Source organism: Oncorhynchus keta, chromosome 34 (genome assembly GCF_023373465.1).
Source record: "Oncorhynchus keta strain PuntledgeMale-10-30-2019 chromosome 34, Oket_V2, whole genome shotgun sequence".
Lineage (NCBI taxonomy): Eukaryota > Metazoa > Chordata > Actinopteri > Salmoniformes > Salmonidae > Oncorhynchus > Oncorhynchus keta.
In genome coordinates this window covers 66,468,117-66,485,935 of record NC_068454.1, presented here as the reverse complement: position 1 = coordinate 66,485,935, position 17,819 = coordinate 66,468,117, and the positions used below count along the sequence as shown (strand labels likewise).

General features: G+C 43.0%; 1 protein-coding gene across 4 annotated transcripts in view; it reads right to left on the bottom strand.

Moving 5' to 3' along the window:
* Positions 1 to 17,819, bottom strand: part of dnah5 (dynein, axonemal, heavy chain 5) — a 72,981-nt gene that overhangs the window by 41,466 nt on the left and 13,696 nt on the right. For all 4 annotated transcript variants that reach the window (XM_052494474.1, XM_052494476.1, XM_052494475.1 and 1 more), the window contains exons 6-24: positions 13,470 to 13,607; positions 13,087 to 13,263; positions 12,715 to 12,828; positions 12,348 to 12,455; positions 11,929 to 12,051; positions 11,469 to 11,684; positions 10,151 to 10,258; positions 9,958 to 10,043; positions 9,519 to 9,840; positions 8,964 to 9,170; positions 8,533 to 8,704; positions 8,115 to 8,260; positions 7,632 to 7,797; positions 7,138 to 7,392; positions 6,752 to 6,948; positions 6,057 to 6,293; positions 5,633 to 5,834; positions 2,675 to 2,910; positions 1,585 to 1,803 (exon numbers count right to left, since the gene is read on the bottom strand). In XM_052494474.1, the coding sequence (XP_052350434.1) occupies positions 1,585 to 1,803; positions 2,675 to 2,910; positions 5,633 to 5,834; positions 6,057 to 6,293; positions 6,752 to 6,948; positions 7,138 to 7,392; positions 7,632 to 7,797; positions 8,115 to 8,260; positions 8,533 to 8,704; positions 8,964 to 9,170; positions 9,519 to 9,840; positions 9,958 to 10,043; positions 10,151 to 10,258; positions 11,469 to 11,684; positions 11,929 to 12,051; positions 12,348 to 12,455; positions 12,715 to 12,828; positions 13,087 to 13,263; positions 13,470 to 13,607 (3,429 nt within the window). The remainder of the gene's footprint in view (positions 1 to 1,584; positions 1,804 to 2,674; positions 2,911 to 5,632; positions 5,835 to 6,056; positions 6,294 to 6,751; positions 6,949 to 7,137; positions 7,393 to 7,631; positions 7,798 to 8,114; positions 8,261 to 8,532; positions 8,705 to 8,963; positions 9,171 to 9,518; positions 9,841 to 9,957; positions 10,044 to 10,150; positions 10,259 to 11,468; positions 11,685 to 11,928; positions 12,052 to 12,347; positions 12,456 to 12,714; positions 12,829 to 13,086; positions 13,264 to 13,469; positions 13,608 to 17,819) is intronic.

Here is a 17,819-nt window from a genome sequence, read left to right as displayed (position 1 = left end):
GTGTATCTGTGAGTAAGACCTAGACAGCCTAGGTGTTAGTTGTAGCTGTGAGTAAGACCTAGATAGCCTTGGTGTTAGCCCTAGACAGCCTTGGTGTTAGGTGTAGCTGTGAGTAAGACCTAGACAGCCTTGGTGTTAGGTGTAGCTGTGAGTAAGACCTAGACATCCTTGGTGTTAGGTGTAGCTGTGAGTAAGACCTAGACAGCCTAGGTGTTAGGTGAAGCTGTGAGTAAGACCTAGACAGCCTTGGTGTTAGGTGTAGCTGTGAGTAAGACCTAGACAGCCTAGGTGTTAGGTGTAGCTGTGAGTAAGACCTAGACAGCCTTGGTGTTAGGTGTAGCTGTGAGTAAGACCTAGATAGCCTTGGTGTTAGGTGTAGCTGTGAGTAAGACCTAGATAGCCTTGGTGTTAGGTGTAGCTGTGAGTAAGACCTAGACAGCCTAGGTGTTAGGTGTAGCTGTGAGTAAGACCTAGACAGCCTTGGTGTTAGGTGTAGCTGTGAGTAAGACATAGACAGCCTAGGTGTTAGGTGTAGCTGTGAGTAAGACCTAGACAGCATTGGTGTTAGGTGTAGCTGTTAGTAAGACCTAGACAGCCTTGGTGTTAGGTGTCGCTGTGAGTAAGACCTAGATAGCCTTGGTGTTAGGTGTAGCTGTGAGTAAGACCTAGACAGCCTAGGTGTTAGGTGTAGCTGTGAGTAAGACCTAGATAGCCTTGGTGTTCGGTGTAGCTGTGAGTAAGACCTAGACAGCCTTGGTGTTAGGTGTAGCTGTGAGTAAGACCTAGACAGCCTTGGTGTTAGGTGTATCTGTGAGTAAGACCTAGACAGCCTAGGTGTTAGTTGTAGCTGTGAGTAAGACCTAGATAGCCTTGGTGTTAGGTGTAGCTGTGAGTAAGACCTAGACAGCCTTGGTGTTAGGTGTGGTGTTAGGTGGTGTTAGCTGTGAGTAAGACCTAGACATCCTCGGTGTTAGGTGTAGCTGTGAGCCTAGACAGCCTAGGTGTTAGGTGTAGCTGTGAGTAAGACCTAGACAGCCGTGGTGTTACCCTAGACAGCCTAGGTGTTAGGTGTAGCTGTGAGTAAGACCTAGACAGCCTTGGTGTTAGGTGTAGCTGTGAGTAAGACCTAGATAGACTTGGTGTTAGGTGTAGCTGTGAGTAAGACCTAGATAGCCTTGGTGTTAGGTGTAGCTGTGAGTAAGACCTAGACAGCCTAGGTGTTAGGTGTAGCTGTGAGTAAGACCTAGACAGCCTTGGTGTTAGGTGTAGCTGTGAGTAAGACATAGACAGCCTAGGTGTTAGGTGTAGCTGTGAGTAAGACCTAGATAGCATTGGTGTTAGGTGTAGCTGTGAGTAAGACCTAGATAGCCTTGGTGTTAGGTGTAGCTGTGAGTAAGACCTAGACAGCCTTGGTGTTAGGTGTCGCTGTGAGTAAGACCTAGATAGCCTTGGTATTAGGTGTAGCTGTGAGTAAGACCTAGATAGCCTTGGTGTTAGGTGTAGCTGTGAGTAAGACCTAGATAGCCTTGGTGTTAGGTGTAGCTGTGAGTAAGACCTAGAACGAGCTGTGAGACGTGTCTGAACCTTGTCATAGTCCTGATAGAAGTGTCCACAGTCCTCCACAAACGTCTGCACGTTGTCTATGAGCTCTCCTCTGAAGTTGGGCTGCAGGGACACCAGCTCATTCTGGACCTCTGTGCTGTGGGCTAGCAGCTTCTCCCAGGTGTAGCGCAGCGTGTCCACCTTCTCTGCCTCCTCCTTCGCCACTACCAGGCCGTACTTATGGAGCATGGCATAGGACTCCTAGGAAAGGGAAATGCACAGCACTGAACAGACACATAATACAACACAGATCTCCAGTGTCTTCTCACAACCAAATACAGACTGCAAGGACTTAATCAAACTATGGGCAAATCCTAACTTCCACCTATGTCGAATTATCACCCATTGATACCAATGCCCATAGACTAAGTAGAAATTTGACTTAGGTGGGAATTCAGATTTGCCGCCTACTGAATGAAAGTGGACATTGAAAATGTCTCAGTGAATTATTCATACAGTATCTCTCTTCAGTAGTGTAAAGTACTTAAGTAAAAATACTTTAAAGTACTACTTAAGTAGTTTTTTGGGATCTCTGTACTTTACTATTTATATTTTTTGACAACTTGGAATTTTACTTCACTACATTCCTATAGAAAATATTGTACTTTTTACTTCATACATTTTCCCTGACAACCAAAAGTACTCGATACATTTTGAATGCTTAACAGGACAGAAAAATGGTCAAATTCAAGCACTTATCAAGAGAACACATGGTCATCCCTACTCCCTCTGGCCTGGCAGACTCACTAAACACAAAAGCATCATTTGTAAATAATGTCTGAGTGTTGGAGTGTGCCCCTGGCTATCCATACATTTTAAGAACAAGAAAATGGTGCTGTCTGCTTTGCTTAAATTAAGGAATGTTTATTATTTATACTTTTCCTTTTGATACATAAGCATATTTAAAACCAAATACTTTTAGACTTTTACTCAGGTACTATTTTACTGGCTTACTTTCACCTTTACTTTAGTTACTTTCTATTAAGGTAGCTATACTTTTACTCAAATATGACAATTGTGTACTTTTTCCACCACTGTCTCTTTGAAAGAAGTGTGCATTTGTGTTCCCTACCTCTATGGGTCCCACTTGGAAGTCAATGGAGATCTGCTGCTCTCTGATCTCCTTCAGCGATGCCATGGCGATGCGGATGTCGTCCAAGTCTTTGATTGGTCGGTTCAATTTCTTTGCCGCCTCGTCCACTAACGTGAAGATGTTCTCCATATCTGTCCGGTACTTCCTGTTACAGTGCAGGCCGTAGTCCACCATCCAGCTCTTAGTCTCCACAGTCAGGGCCATCTTCAGGTCAGCTGTTCAACAACAAATCAGATATTAGTCTGATAATAACCAGATATTCATGCAGTTGTAATAATCTTGTTAGAACCAAGTATCGAGTTTATTCTTGTTAGAAGCAAGTATTGAGCTTATTTGTTATAATTAATTGGTATTATATCGAAAAGGTGATCGAATTGCTCCCGAATTGAAATGTTGTTAACGCATTTATTTTGAATAAATATTTATTTAATGTATAAGTGAATAGGTTGGTTTACGTTTAAGTTTTGACCAATAAGGCCTCTTTTTTAGCTGTGTCCAATGGGAGAGTTGACCTGGTTAACGGGAGGCCTGGGAAAAAAAGAGAGGGAGAGACGTTGAGAAAAGGATGGACTTTACATTATGACCGTTGGTGGAAAATTATAAAAGATGATAAAAATAGAACAAACCCCATACCTACCGAGTTTTGAAGGGAAATACCGTTTTTAATTTACAAGAGAGTTGTTATAATTTTGTTAAGAAAGACTTAGTGTAGACTGAAGCTACATTCTCATCATGGAGGTATTTGCCAGCCTTGAGGTTAGCTTAGCATCGTGCAACACCGAGAGAATTGCTTGGGAAAGATGAGAGTTCACGTTCCCATGGGATATCGGTTACGGCTAAAGAGTACTGTCTGCATTAATAGCTGTGCTTGCTGTGGATCTTGTGAGGAAACCTGAAAGGAACTGGCATACTTCACTGAGGGAATATCTAACCACAACGGTGGTGTGCTTCGGGACTTTATGTGTGTCGTCATTTTTTTGTTGAGCTCCAACGCGCGCCAACGGGTTAAGCAAGATAGAAATAATTTGGACATGGGTTGTGCACGACTCATTGGAGTTTATTCTTTTTTATTTATTTTGATGTGGTTCTTTGAAAATGTAATAATACACATTTTGAACCTTATGTATGTTGCCTTGGTGGAGTCATTTACTGTTGCAATTTAATTTAATGCGTGGGAAAGCATATCCTTATACCATAACAAAAATCTATAATCATTCTATCTAAAGTTAATACCCTAGTCACCCTAGATAGTTTACAATAGGGATTATTATTGGAGATGACCTTCGCACCTAACATCCCATGCTGTTGAGATACTCTATGTAAGGTAATATTGTGAGAGTCAAATTCAAGCCTGGTGAGAGGGTTACACAGGGTTGAAAAATGAAATAATGGTATTGTGAAATACTACTAAGAACATGTGCAGTCATATTTGGCAGGGTTGTCTTGTGAGGTTAATGCAGGGGATCAGCAGTGAAAATAGACCGAAATTTCACATAACTGGGAGAAAGTTGTAGAGTTACAGGTCAGTCTACAGTTACCTGTATTTTATTTTAGATTTTTGTATTTTTCAGGGGGTGCTGCAGCACCCTAAGCACCCCTATTTCCCACGGCTAGGTACCTGTATAGAGGGCCAGTTCACCTACAGTGACATTTTCTACCTATATAGAAGGCAAGAGCTCCCACAGTGGTGTACTCTACCTGTATAGAGGGCCAGAGCTCCTACAGGGATGTACTCTACCTGTATAGAGGGCCAGAGCTCCTACAGGGATGTACTCTACCTGTATAGAGGGCCAGAGCTCCCACAGTGATGTACTCTACCTGTATAGAGGGCCAGAGCTCCCACAGTGATGTACTCTACCTGTATAGAGGGCCAGAGCTCCTACAGGGATGTACTCTACCTGTATAGAGGGCCAGAGCTCCTACAGGGATGTACTCTACCTGTATAGAGGGCCAGAGCTCCCACAGGGATGTACTCTACCTGTATAGAGGGCCAGAGCTCCTACAGGGATGTACTCTACCTGTATAGAGGGCCAGAGCTCCTACAGGGATGTACTCTACCTGTATAGAGGGCCAGAACTCCCACAGTGATGTACTCTACCTGTATAGAGGGCCAGAGCTCCCACAGTGATGTACTCTACCTGTATAGAGGGCCAGAGTTCCCACAGTGATGTACTCTACCTGTATAGAGGGCCAGAGCTCCTATAGGGATGTACTCTACCTGTATAGAGGGCCAGAGCTCCTACGGGGATGTACTCTACCTGTATAGAGGGCCAGAGCTCCTACGGGGATGTACTCTACCTGTATAGAGGGCCAGAGCTCTACGGGGATGTACTCTACCTGTATAGAGGGCCAGAGCTCCCACAGTGATGTATTTTATCTGTATAGAGGGCCAGAGCTCCTACAGTGATGTACTCTACCTGTATGGAGGGCCAGAGCTCCCACAGTGATGTACTCTATCTGTATAGAGGGCCAGAGCTCCTACAGGGATGTACTCTACCTGTATAGAGGGCCAGAGCTCCCACAGTGATGTATTCTATCTGTATAGAGGGCCAGAGCTCCCACAGTGATGTACTCTAGTTGTATAGAGGGCCAGAGCTCCCACAGTGATGTATTCTATCTGTATAGAGGGCCAGAGTTCCCACAGTGATGTACTCTAGTTGTATAGAGGGCCAGAGCTCCCACAGTGATGTATTCTATCTGTATAGAGGGCCAGAGTTCCCACAGTGATGTACTCTAGTTGTATAGAGGGCCAGAGCTCCCACAGTGATGTATTCTATCTGTATAGAGGGCCAGAGTTCCCACAGTGATGTACTCTACCTGTATAGAGGGCCAGAGCTCCTACAGTGATGTACTCTACCTGTATAGAGGGCCAGAGCTCCTACAGTGATGTACTCTACCTGTATAGAGGGCCAGAGCTCCTACAGGGATGTACTCTACCTGTATAGAGGGCCAGAGCTCCCACAGTGATGTACTCAGGCTCAGCATTGATCTCTAGCTCCAGGTCTTTGTAGTAGAGGATCTGAGACTCAAACTCAGACAGCAGAGGGCTGCCCTGGATGAACTTTTGGATGGTGTCCTCTCGCTCCTTCCTCCAGATGTGGTGGTAACGACTGAAGCGGTCCAAAGCATTCATCACCTCCTGGCCAACAACAACACAACAGCCAGGTTTTAAATGCACTTTCAATAAAGTTTGAATTGAATTGATTTGATTTGATTTAGGTCTCATTTTCACAACATCTTAGGGGGTAGGTGTCTGTATCAAACACAAAATAGTTAGAATTTGACACACTAAGGTCAGAATGTTAGGAAAACAGGAGAAACAGACTTTTTATTGTTGTTTTGTGTGTAGACCTGTATGTACCTTCTTGGTAGAGTTGATGGAGGTGCTGAGCACAGACACCAGCTTGATGATCTCCTTGTTCTCAGACACACTCTTGTAGTAGTTCCTGGCCTGGTAGGGTATGGCCTGGGTCACAGAGGCGGAGATGTCTGAGGTACTGCCGTCAGCCAGACTCCTGTAGGTGGTCTCTCCGTCCTCTGACTCACTGTCACTCTTGTCCTGTCTCAGAGCAGCCATGCGTCTCTCACTCATCTTCCTCTGTTTTGGCATGAACGGAATAATTCATCTTTGTTTTAAGACTAACTAAAACCATAATCTCATGATTGTGCAGATGTCACAGACATATTAAAGTCAAACATTTGATGTGAATGTGTTTTATATATATTTCCACACAATGAGGTTGGAATACTATGAAAATTATGATATTGCCTCTTAGTGTACGAGCTGTTTGAAAAAACTGCCTGACATTTTCAGCCTGTTTTGGTGGGATTGTGTTTTGACCTGGCAATAACAGCTAGTTTTCAGTTCTCCCCTCACCACTCCAAGACAGTCCTAGCAAATTCTTGCATGAGAAATTGCTCTTTGCTATGAAGGATTTTTTGGGGGACAATTTTAATTGAAAACAATCACAGTAAGGGACTTAATTGTTACTCAGAAATGATTTGATATTGAAATAAAAACTGCTGCATTGGCGCTTTAAGCCAAAGCAAGCCCACCTTGGAGATCCTCTCCTTGCTCCACTGGCCGACTCCTTTACTGACACTGACCACACACTCCACAGCCCGGTTCAGAGCCTGCTGGACCTCATCTAGGGCTGGGACCATGGCGATATTGGGGATGGACAGGATCACACTGGTCCTGAAGATAGGCTGCTGACCACTGCCCTTTAGACGGCTGGGGGAATCACTCTCTGCTGTGGGGAGATGGGCAGCATTGAAGTAGGGAGAAATGGAATGGGAAACCCTGCCCTTCTAGACAGCCCCACCTTACTCCAACATCTAAAGGGTGGAGCTCAAATGGAGGCATTTTGTGACAACTTTGTGACAACTGCTGATGTAAATTTGGCTTTATAAATACAGTACATTGGATTAATGGAACTTACCCAGGAAATGCAGTAGTGAGGAGGCGTGGAGGCGTTTGCGGAGGGTCTCCAGGGTGTTGCGTGTGAGCCTCAGCAGGGCGTCCACGTTACGGTGGTTGAAGTGGGACAGAAGCTCTTGAGCCTCCTCCTCCATCACCTCCAGCAGGTCTCTCTTCTTCCTCTTCACCAGGGGAGACGGGGGGCCTGTGGTGCTCGCTGCCGTGGTGTTACGAGACAGCAGGTTGATGCGACCCTCTGACTTACCCTCCTCCTCCCCTGGGAAGAGGCATAAACAGACATGAATACACCTGCATGTACACCACCACGCACGCAGGCATGGACACAGGCACGCACACTTTCTCATTTTCAGTCTGTAACAGTCAGTCTTTGTGCACCTGAACAATCGTTTTGCGCTATTGTACCCTTTCCTTTGTATTTTGCTGACCCTGTTATCACTCTCTGTTTGAGTTTTGCTGCATCATGATTATCACAGTTAAAACTGTAGGTTACAGTACCTTCACTCTCCACTTGGTCCATATCAGTCCTGCTCTCCTCTAGTAGTTCCTCGTCCCCCTCCTTGTTGAGTTCAAACTCCAGCAGCATGTTGATGAGCTCATTGGTTGCCTCCTCCACCAGGGAACTCTTGGCATGGAGACTCTGAGCTCCCTTTATACACAGCTCCTACCATGACATAACAGAAGAAAGTACATTAGCCTATATCAGGGGTAGGCAACCCTGTTCCTGGAGTGCTGCAGGTACTGCACCATTTTGTTCCAACTAGCCACTACACCTGACCAACTGAACTCAGCTGTTTCCAGCTACAGTAGTCATTTACAACATTAACAATGTTTACACTGTATTTCTGATCAATTTGAGGTTATTTTAATGGATGAAAAATGTGCCTTTCTTTCAAAAACAAGGACATTTTTAAGTGACCCCAAACTTTTGAACGGTAGTGTATGTGTTTAACATATAATACAGAGGGAATCTTTGTTTACCCTGGTGGTCTGAACGAACTCTTCACAGCTGAAAGGTTCCTCCAGGGGCAGAACCCACAGTGTGGCTCCACTCATCTCTTGCAGCACAGCGTCTATCCTGAACTCCACCAGGTCATTCACTCTGTCCATTAGCAGCTCCAGGTCCACTGGACACACAGGTCCACAGTGTCACCAGGGGTCACAAGGAAACAGCAGTTACAATCAGCTTTGCTCACTGGGACAGCAGATATAACTTTTTCCAATGGGATATTTGACATGAGTTGATCAGGCACAATTAACTGCGATCAAATGACGTCAAAGTTTAGGTGTGCTTACTGTTCTGGTTATTGTGGTGAGATTGTTCTGCCGTTTTATAGTATGGTGCTATGACAGAGCACAGTACAGTGCTGACAAGGTTAGATTGGACATGGTTACATACTGAGAGCACTGTTGATGCGGCTGAGGTATTTCTCAATGTTCAGTGAGGTCCAGTTGAGGGAGGTCAGGCCTGGCAGAATGGCTTCGTCCACCTTAGCAACATGAGGCATCACCAGTTGCCCAAAGGCACTCTGTATCTTTGCCCGGACCCTGGCGTTCTCCGTCAGAACCAGCTGTGGATGGGCGTCAGAAATAGAGAAATGAGTAATAACACTTTACTTCATTCCTGGCATTATAATGTCTTCTAATCTTCGCATTAAGATTCTACTGACTAAATCCCATCTCATTGGACTTTGTACTCAATTCAAAATTAATTGAAATGACAGCCCTTTTATTACTGTTGAGTGTACATAAACCTTTTTAAAGATACAGGATACAGTATCATGCTCAATATGCAGTTGATCAAAAGGCATCATGGAAAAACTAGTGTACCTGCAGCTTGTTGTAGTTCTTCTTGAGGGCATCTTGTTTCTGCTGTAAGATGGCGGCAAAGGGAGGAATATCCAGCCTCATCCTGGTCATGCAGTCTGTCTCCCTAATCTGAGTCAGGATCTGGGGGTCAAAGTTGACAAACAGGTCCCCCGTATCGGGACATTTGACCAGTAAAGAGGCCTGGAGGCCCAGTCTGACCTCCTCAATCTGGGGAGTGAGAACGTGTGTGTGAGAGAGAGGGAGAGAGAGAGCAAGAGAGTGTATGAGTGATATGAGTCATCTACAGTATGTCTGTGGGAAATCAACAAGTCAATCAAAAGTAATATCAGTCTTGCCAACTATGACAGCACAAACAGATCTGGGACCAGGCTACAGATAAGGTACAGATCAACATTAATCACAGTAACAGTTAACGCAGCTATGCTACTGGAGTATAAGTCCAGCCAGTACTCCAGAGACCGTATTAAGAGTCTCAGAGTAAGAATGCTGTTTTAAGAATCTGTTTTGCCTTTAAGATCACAATAAATAAGACAACCAGGAGGGGCCCTGTCTCACCTGTTTCATCCATCCACTGTGGTAGAGCATCTCAAACTCCAGCAGCACCCTGGCCACCCTGTTGTAGTTCCTGATGATGCATTTGGCCTCGGGCGTAGCCATCACCCCAGGTGATTCCTGAAACAGATCCATGGGTTCCTGGATCCTCCGGTACAGCTGGCGGGCCCACAGGATCTTACCGGCTACCGGGGGAAGGTCCCGGCCAATGGGAGGATCCATCTTCTGCTTGGTGTAGTTACGGGACACCATCTCTATGTCTCTCCCATAGTTCTGAAGGATCCGCTGGTACTTCTCATCGATGCCCAGGTCTGGAATACCCAGTCTTGGTGATGTAAGGGGAGATTATGATATCAAATGGAGAATGAATGAAATGGCTGTTAAAAGGACTGAAATAAATTGAAGGTTAGTTTGACATAGAGGTGGACTGAAATGACAGTACCTTTCAAATGTTTTGAGTACATTCAAAGCCCTCTCTGTGTTTTGAATCGTATCGAAAGTGTTATCCATGAATGTCTTCAGCTGATTCTGAAAGCAAATGAACATAACAAACAATTGTGCAAGTAAATTAGGAGATTATTTAGATATGTTGTGTTATGATTTACTGTTAAATTTGTTATTAAGTGTAAACTTACATGCAAGTCAGTGGTATTTTTACAAAACTCATCATAGTCCTGATCGAAGTCTGTTCTTCTCTGATCAAGGAAACTGTAGTGCTTTTTCTTCATGCTCAATACAATGCTCTGAAAATAAAAGGCAGACAGGTTATTTTTCCATTCTTTCCAAAGCTCTTGAGGCTTTTGATCATTTCTTGTGTCTGTATTCATTCCAACCAAAGCCAAAAGACTGTCAACAATGTTTCCGTTGAATGTTGCGAGACTGTTGGGTTTAATTTCATTTTAATCAGAGTAGTAGGCCACATAATATAGAATGTAGAATGACGATGACATGCAGCTTCTGGCTGGACACCATCCCTATTTAAAGATCCTCCATATACAATGGCAGGGATGAAAGGCAGTGTATAAAATAGCAGTCATTTCTCCAATGAGCAGCTTACCATAAAATATGTATATTCTGGCTCCTGTGAACAAACTGTCAACTTCAACAAAAGGCCATCAGGACTTAGTAATAGAGTGTCACCCCCTTTGAAGAGGGGGGTGACCGTGGCAGCTTTCAAATCTTTAGGGATCTCAGACGATACGAAAGCAAGGTTGAACAGGCGAGTAATATGGGTTGCAACAATTGCGGTGGATCATTTTATAAAGAGAGGGTCCAGATTGTCGAGCCCGGCTTATTTGTAGGGTTCCAGATTTTGCAGCTCTTTTAGAAAGAGAGACAGTTAGGAGTTTAGTATGGCTATATGCTTGGTAGAGTTGGTGATAATGATGATGAGGCATGCACTGATGGACAAAAACAAGGACAAAAAAACTTGTGGTAAAGTTACCTCCCATTTCCCCTGCATTTCTGCAGTCTGTCCAGTGGAAGCAATAGAAAGAGCAGATATAACATTACTACAGTTGCAAGGAAAAACATCTAAAAAGGTGTAAAATGCAAATGTCTGAAAAGAAAACGTCTAAAAATGTAACGTCTAAAAAAGTAAAGTTAAAAAGGTAACATTAAACAGTAACGTCTAAAAATGTAACGTCTAAAAAAGTAAAGTTAAAAAGGTAACATTAAACAGTAACGTCTAAAAATGTAATGTTTAAAAAGGTAACGTATAGAAATACAATGTGTTAAGTCATGTCTAAAAGGGTAACATCTAAAAAGGTAACATTTAAAACGGTAATGTCTAAAAAGTTAACGTATAAAAAGGTAATGTATAAAAAGGTAACGTATAAAAATGCAATGTGTTAAGTCATGTCTAAAAGGGTAACATCTAAAAAGGTAACGTCAAAAAAGGTCATGCCTAAAAAGGTAAGGTCTACAAACTATTCTAATCTCCCAACAATATACCTGAAAAGTGGTTGCCATAGTTTCCAGGCCTTCTATCTTGGAGTCCTGTAGGGCTGAGTAAGTAGTGATGGTGCTGAACATGTTCAGGATCTTGTAGAGGCGTCGTTGGAACGTCTCAAACTTCCCAAAGATGTACATCTCACTGAAATCAAACTGCCTCTCGGAGGGACTCTGCTCCAGCTTCTCCTTGGTCTTGTGGAAGCACTTCTGGTACTCCTATAATGAGATAGATGGGATCCAGATGAAAAGTCATTGGAGGAGCATGGAAAGGAAGTTACACTGTAAAATAGTTAATTTGTGAGAAGTGCGTAAAGGATGTGGTGGTATTACACTAGATATAATATATTATTTTATACATTAAAGCTCTTAAGGGCCTGTACTTTCAAAAAGCACATTTCTTTGTTCCTTGATTTAGCACAGTATTTTAAATGATCTGGTTATAGTGTGTTGAAAGCAGTACCTGGTTTAGGTGGATAGCAGCTTTCAGTTTCTCAGCTACAACACCCTGAGGCTGGTCCCATATGGACGCAGAACCGTTGTTGGTGATGTAAGCCTTACATGCTGTAATCATCTGGTTGGTAACCTAAGACATGGAGATACCGAAGAAAAAAGGATACATTTCACGTGCCACTCTAATAAGTAATCTCAATGGGATGACTGGTTAACAGGCTTGGGACGGAGGTAGACAGCACTTCAGCTAATATGAGACCAGGTGGTGCGGCCAAATGCACCAAGAACATCAAAGAAGAATTGACAAGATTGATTTCAATACACTCCTAATGATTAAATGTAATACATCTGGCAGCTTTTAATTGTGAGCGAGATTTACAGTCACCTCTTCTTCTTGGTGGTTAAATACACTATCTTGGCAATAATGACCTTGACAAACAGGGAGGTGATCTTCTCTGAGGTGTTGTAGTAGCGGGAGATACTGTGGATCATCCGGATGGCATTGATCAGGCCTGGAATGGCCTCCACCATCGACACCTGCGTTCATTTAGCAATCAATACAATCATACAATGATGAATTTTCAAATCCATTAAGATCGATATACATAGAGGACCGGTTTCACAGATTAAGCTTAGTCCTGGACTAAAAGGTTTTAAATTGAGGGTTCTTCTTAGTCCAGGATTAAGCATAATCTGTTTGGCCTGGGAAACTGGCAAACTATGTAAGTCTGTAGTTAGTAAATCTTAGAGGAAAATTAGTTGTTATATTGAAAACGATACAATATTAGTCTCTCACAGGATCACTGTTGTAGAGCGGGTCACAGAACTTCTCCAGAGTGTAGAGGTACTTCACATTGTCCTTGGCCTCGTTGGCTGAGTCAGTGATCCTGGTGTCCAGCTCTCGCCAGGACTGGTGGGACAGATACAGTCATCAAACATGCACTGTACCTATTCTGCTACAGTAGTACAGAAAACACCAACTGAATTCAGATATGAGAGCCATGTTCAGTAAGCATAGAGGAGTACTTTACTTAATTTGTTTATGTGACTGGCTCCCATGAACGAGTCTCATGTAGCAAAAATCGAAATTGATATTTTAACATTTTATTAGCAGGCCTTTAACATCTACTCCTGTGTTACGGAGGACAGGGTGTAACAGCTTGCTCACCTTGATGAGTTTTGACTTGGCCATCATGAGAACGCCCAGGACAGATTTGACATCGGGGCTCTTCAGCTGGTCCAGGAGGTAGTTGAAGCGGGACATGCGTTTCTTCCAGTGGTCCAGCTCGGCCCGCGGCCCCAGGTCATCTGCCTCCTTCCTCAGCTGGTCACTCTCAGCCAGCACCTGGATACAACACAATCACTGCTGATCGGGGAATGCAATATCTATACACTGTGTTAGATGTGGTGGATCTTGATGTAATTTCCCCTGAGAGGATAAATAAAGTTGTATTGTATTGACTATATTAAACGCACACCTCCACCCACAATAAAACAGGTCCACGGAGGGGATAAGTGTGCATGATGCTATTGAGGTTCAATCTATTTTACCTGTTCAATCTGTTTGATCCACACTTTCATACAGGCCTCTATCTTCTCTGTTGCCTCTGTGCTGTTAGCCACAGCAATGAAGTCAGGCGGGCCTTTCAGTGTCTTCAGGTCAAATTCGTCACATTCTTTTAGATTCACCTAAATTAAATGATTAATGATATCAATTGTATATCCGTATATTAGTAATTGCAAAATTATATTTGTTTATTTTGATAAGCATGTGAGTGTGTGTGTGTGTGTGTGTGTATTTGATTATTTGTTGTTTAAATACTTATATTCTGTGTATTTGAGTATTTTCAAATAATGTGGCCCAAATCAACCACATCTATTGGAATTATTTTTAAGTATTTTCAAATAATTTTCTATAAATAGCATACTTTTTGAAAGTATTTTCAAATACTTATTTCAAATATTATTTTCAAATACCTGGGTTAAATACATGGGAGTGTATTTGAGTCAGTGTATTTGAGTTTTCCAAATACATTCCAATATTCAACGACATGTCTTTTCAAATAAAACACGTCTGAATAATTACAGTGGCAAGAAAAAGTATGTGAACTGTCACGAGTCCGACCGAGGGTGGTTTCCCTTCCCGGGCGGGTGGTGCTCGGCGGTCGTCGTCACCGGCCTATTAGCTGCCACTGATTGTCTTTCCTCCCCCTCCTTGTATGTTTATTGGTAGCACCTGTAGAGGAACGTGTTTGTTCCTGGTCATGAAATTTCAGTTGTACCTTTCTCATTCCCCCTGTTTGGGGCCGTTATTATTGTGAGCACCCTGTGGTGCGTTGGTGCATTAAAAGAGCACAGCCTTGCACTCTCTGTCTCCTGCGTCTGACTCCACACCCACGACACCCGGAGCATTACATGAACCCTTTGGAATTACCTGTATTTCTGCATAAATTGGTCATCAATTCATCTAAGTCACAACAATAGACAAACATAGTGTGCTTAAACTAATAACACACATATGATCGTATTTTGTTGTTTATATTGAATACATAATTTAAACATTCAAAGTGTAGGTTGGAAAAAGTATGAAAACCCCTAGTCGAATGACTTCTCCAAAAGCTAATTGGAGTCAGCTAACCTGGAGTCCAATCAATGAGATGACATTGGGGAAGTTGGTTAGAGCTGCCTTGTCCTATAAAAAAAACACTCACAGCATTTGAGTTTGCTATTCACAAGAAGCATTGCCTGATGTGAACCAATGCCTCGAACAAAAGAGATCTCAGAAGACGTAAGATTAAGAATGGTTGACTTGCATAAAGCTGGAAAGGGTTATAAAAGTATTTCTAAAAGCCTTGATGTGCATCAGTCCACGGTAAGATAAACTGTCTATAAATGGAGAAAGTTCAGCACTGTTGCTACTCTCCCTAGGAGTAGCCGTCCTGCAAAGATGACTGCAAGAGCACAACGCAGAATGTTCAATGAGGTTAAAAAGAATCCTAGAGGAGACACGTGATGCCGCGGAGCTGAGCAGACGTTGACAAACCGAGCTCTTCAAAGTTATTCTATTTTTACCTAAATAACAACGTTGAAACAATATTCTAACATCGGCTGATAAATTGTCAAGTACTTACCTTCCCAAAGAGCCATGGACCTCCGACCGAGAGGCAAGAAGGACGACCAAAACGTTGTTGATTCCCAAGATAACGATAACGCTACAGCTAGCAAGATTAGCATTAGCCCTCATAACTCAGACGACAGTTCCAGACTGTTGCTCTCAGCAGCCTCTTGCGAGCCTGCCGACATGCTGGCTACTCTCCTCTGGGAAATTCAGGATGGTAACAGAGGTCTTTCTCTGAAAATCGATAAGAAATCGGCTGAACTCCATTCTTCCATTGACGACCTGAAATCCTCCATGAATGATATCCTTTTGAGAACGACTGAGGCAGAGCTGCGCATTAGCACAGTTGAAGATACCATCGCTAGACATGACCAGGTCTTGACACAACTGCAAAAGGACAATGCCTACCTCAAAAACAAAGTAGATCAGATGGAGAACCAGAGTAGACGTAGTAATATCCGTGTGGTGGGATTGAAAGAGGACAGCGAGGGCCGTGACCCGGTCCGTTTCTTCACTCAATGGATCCCGGAGGTCCTAGGCATAACCAACTTCACCAAGCCGCTGGAAATTGAACGCGCCCACAGAACATCAGCGCCGAAACCCCGGCCAGATGAGCCCCCACGAGCCGTCCTGATCAGGTTTCTCCGTTTCCAAGACAGAGAGAAGATACTACAACTCGCAGGGGGGACATCGCCATCGATGGGAAGAGGGTCAGCCTTTTCCCGGATATGAGCGCGGACCTCGCCAGACGCCGCAAGCAGTTCAGACCTGCCGCCAAAGCACTGAAGGAGAAGAACATCACCGGCTACCTCATCCACCCTGCGCGAATGAAAGTTCAGTACAAAGGCCGAAGCCATCTCTTCAACACACCGGGAGAAGTGCACACTTTTCTCAAAGAACTGAGCAACGTCTGAGTCTGAGCCAGGACGGTCTCCCTGGGGGATAAAATTCAGTTTGTTTGTTTTCTCTTATCCGGATTGATCACTTTAATTGATTTGTACATTTTCAACTAACCGTATCTTCCCGGGGTGAGTTCTATTACAGTTACAGGAGAGTATATTTTGGTTTAGTCCATATCTACTGGGCGAAGCAATAAGTGGGTTTAGGCCCACTGCTTTCCCCCTCATTTATGTTAATCTTTCGTAAAGAGACTCAAGCAGCCCTTACCGTGGGTAGTAAATATTCAGCCATAAATATCTATTCACAACGTTTGTTTTCAATTTAGAGAGCTCGCAGGTTTTAGTTTACGCCAAGGTTTAGCTAGTAAGAGCAAGATGGAAAGCGAGCAGCAATGTATCTCTACAAGTGTATTCATGTTTGATTGTTGGAACTGTTGTTCTAGTCTGACAATCGGGGTGGGTGGGATTTTTATTTATTTTTTATTCCTTTTTTCTACGTTTATTGTTTCCTTCCTAAAGAGTCACTTTTGTGCTCAAACCAAAGTTGAAACATTTCCTAATTATCTGCATATGATAGATTTCTATTCAGTTACATATTTGAAACCCAACCTATGCTTAATCCACTAAAATATGTCACATTCAACGTAAAAGGTCTTAACAGCCCGATTAAAAGGAAAAGAGTCTATACATACCTTAAGAAATTAAAGGCTGACAAGAAACACATCTTACAGCCAGTGAACACAAGAAATTGAAGAGGGAATGGGTAGGACAAATTTTTGCATCCTCTGTTAACTCCAAAGCAAGAGGAACTGCAATTTTGATAAGTAGACACATCCCCTTCTGCGTCAACAACACCATTTCTGATCCCTCTTGCAGGTTTGTTTTGGTGCAGGGGCATATGTTTTCAGAGTCTTGGACCCTATTGAATATTTATGCTTCTAACTTCGATGACCATATGTTTATTCAGAATGTCTTCCTCCAGGTTGCTCAAGCACCACCAGGATGGCTACTGGTTGGAGGAGATTTTAATTTTTGCTTAGATACAGTTCTTGATAGGTCTTCTGATAAACCCTCATTTCTTACCAAAGCCGGCAAGCTCACCATGTCATTCATAAAAGATCTCAATTTACTAGACATCTGGAGACAGTTGCACCCACAGGATAGGGACTACTCTTTTTATTCACACCCACACAAGACACACACACGCATAGATAACTTTTTACTTTCGACACAACTGTTTCATAGAGAGTTAGATGTCGAGTATCTCCCCAGATTGCTGAGTGACCGTTCTCCTCTGGTATTATCAATCTCCATTCCTACCAAGGTAAATTGAGCATATAGATGGAGACTAAATTCTATACTTCTAAAGCAACCTGAATTTTGTGCATTCATCAAAGAGCAGATCAATATTTTTACTTTGACAAACAAACCCTCTGCTCCTGACAGCTTCGTTCTTTGGGACACATTGAAGTCCTACCTGAGGGAACAGATTATTTCCTATACTAAATGGCTGAAGAAAACACATGGTGCGGAACTGAGTGCCCTTGAATCTGAAATCTCCGAGCTAGAGAAAACCTACCAAAGAGGCCCGACTAAAGATCTATACAGGCTTTTGGTAAATAAAAAACTTAAATATAATATTCTGAACACATATCAAGCTGAGAGGGCCATCACTAAATCAAAACAGCGTTATTATGAGCTTGGAGAGAAAGCTCACAAAGTATTGGCATGGCAACTGAAAGCAGAGGAAAGTAAGAGGACAATTAATGCCATAGAAACTATCACTAAAGAGATATCTTTCGACCCTACTGAAATTAATAATACTTTTAAGAAATACTATGAAGACCTCTACACTTCCCAATCAAGCGATGATCTATCAGAGAT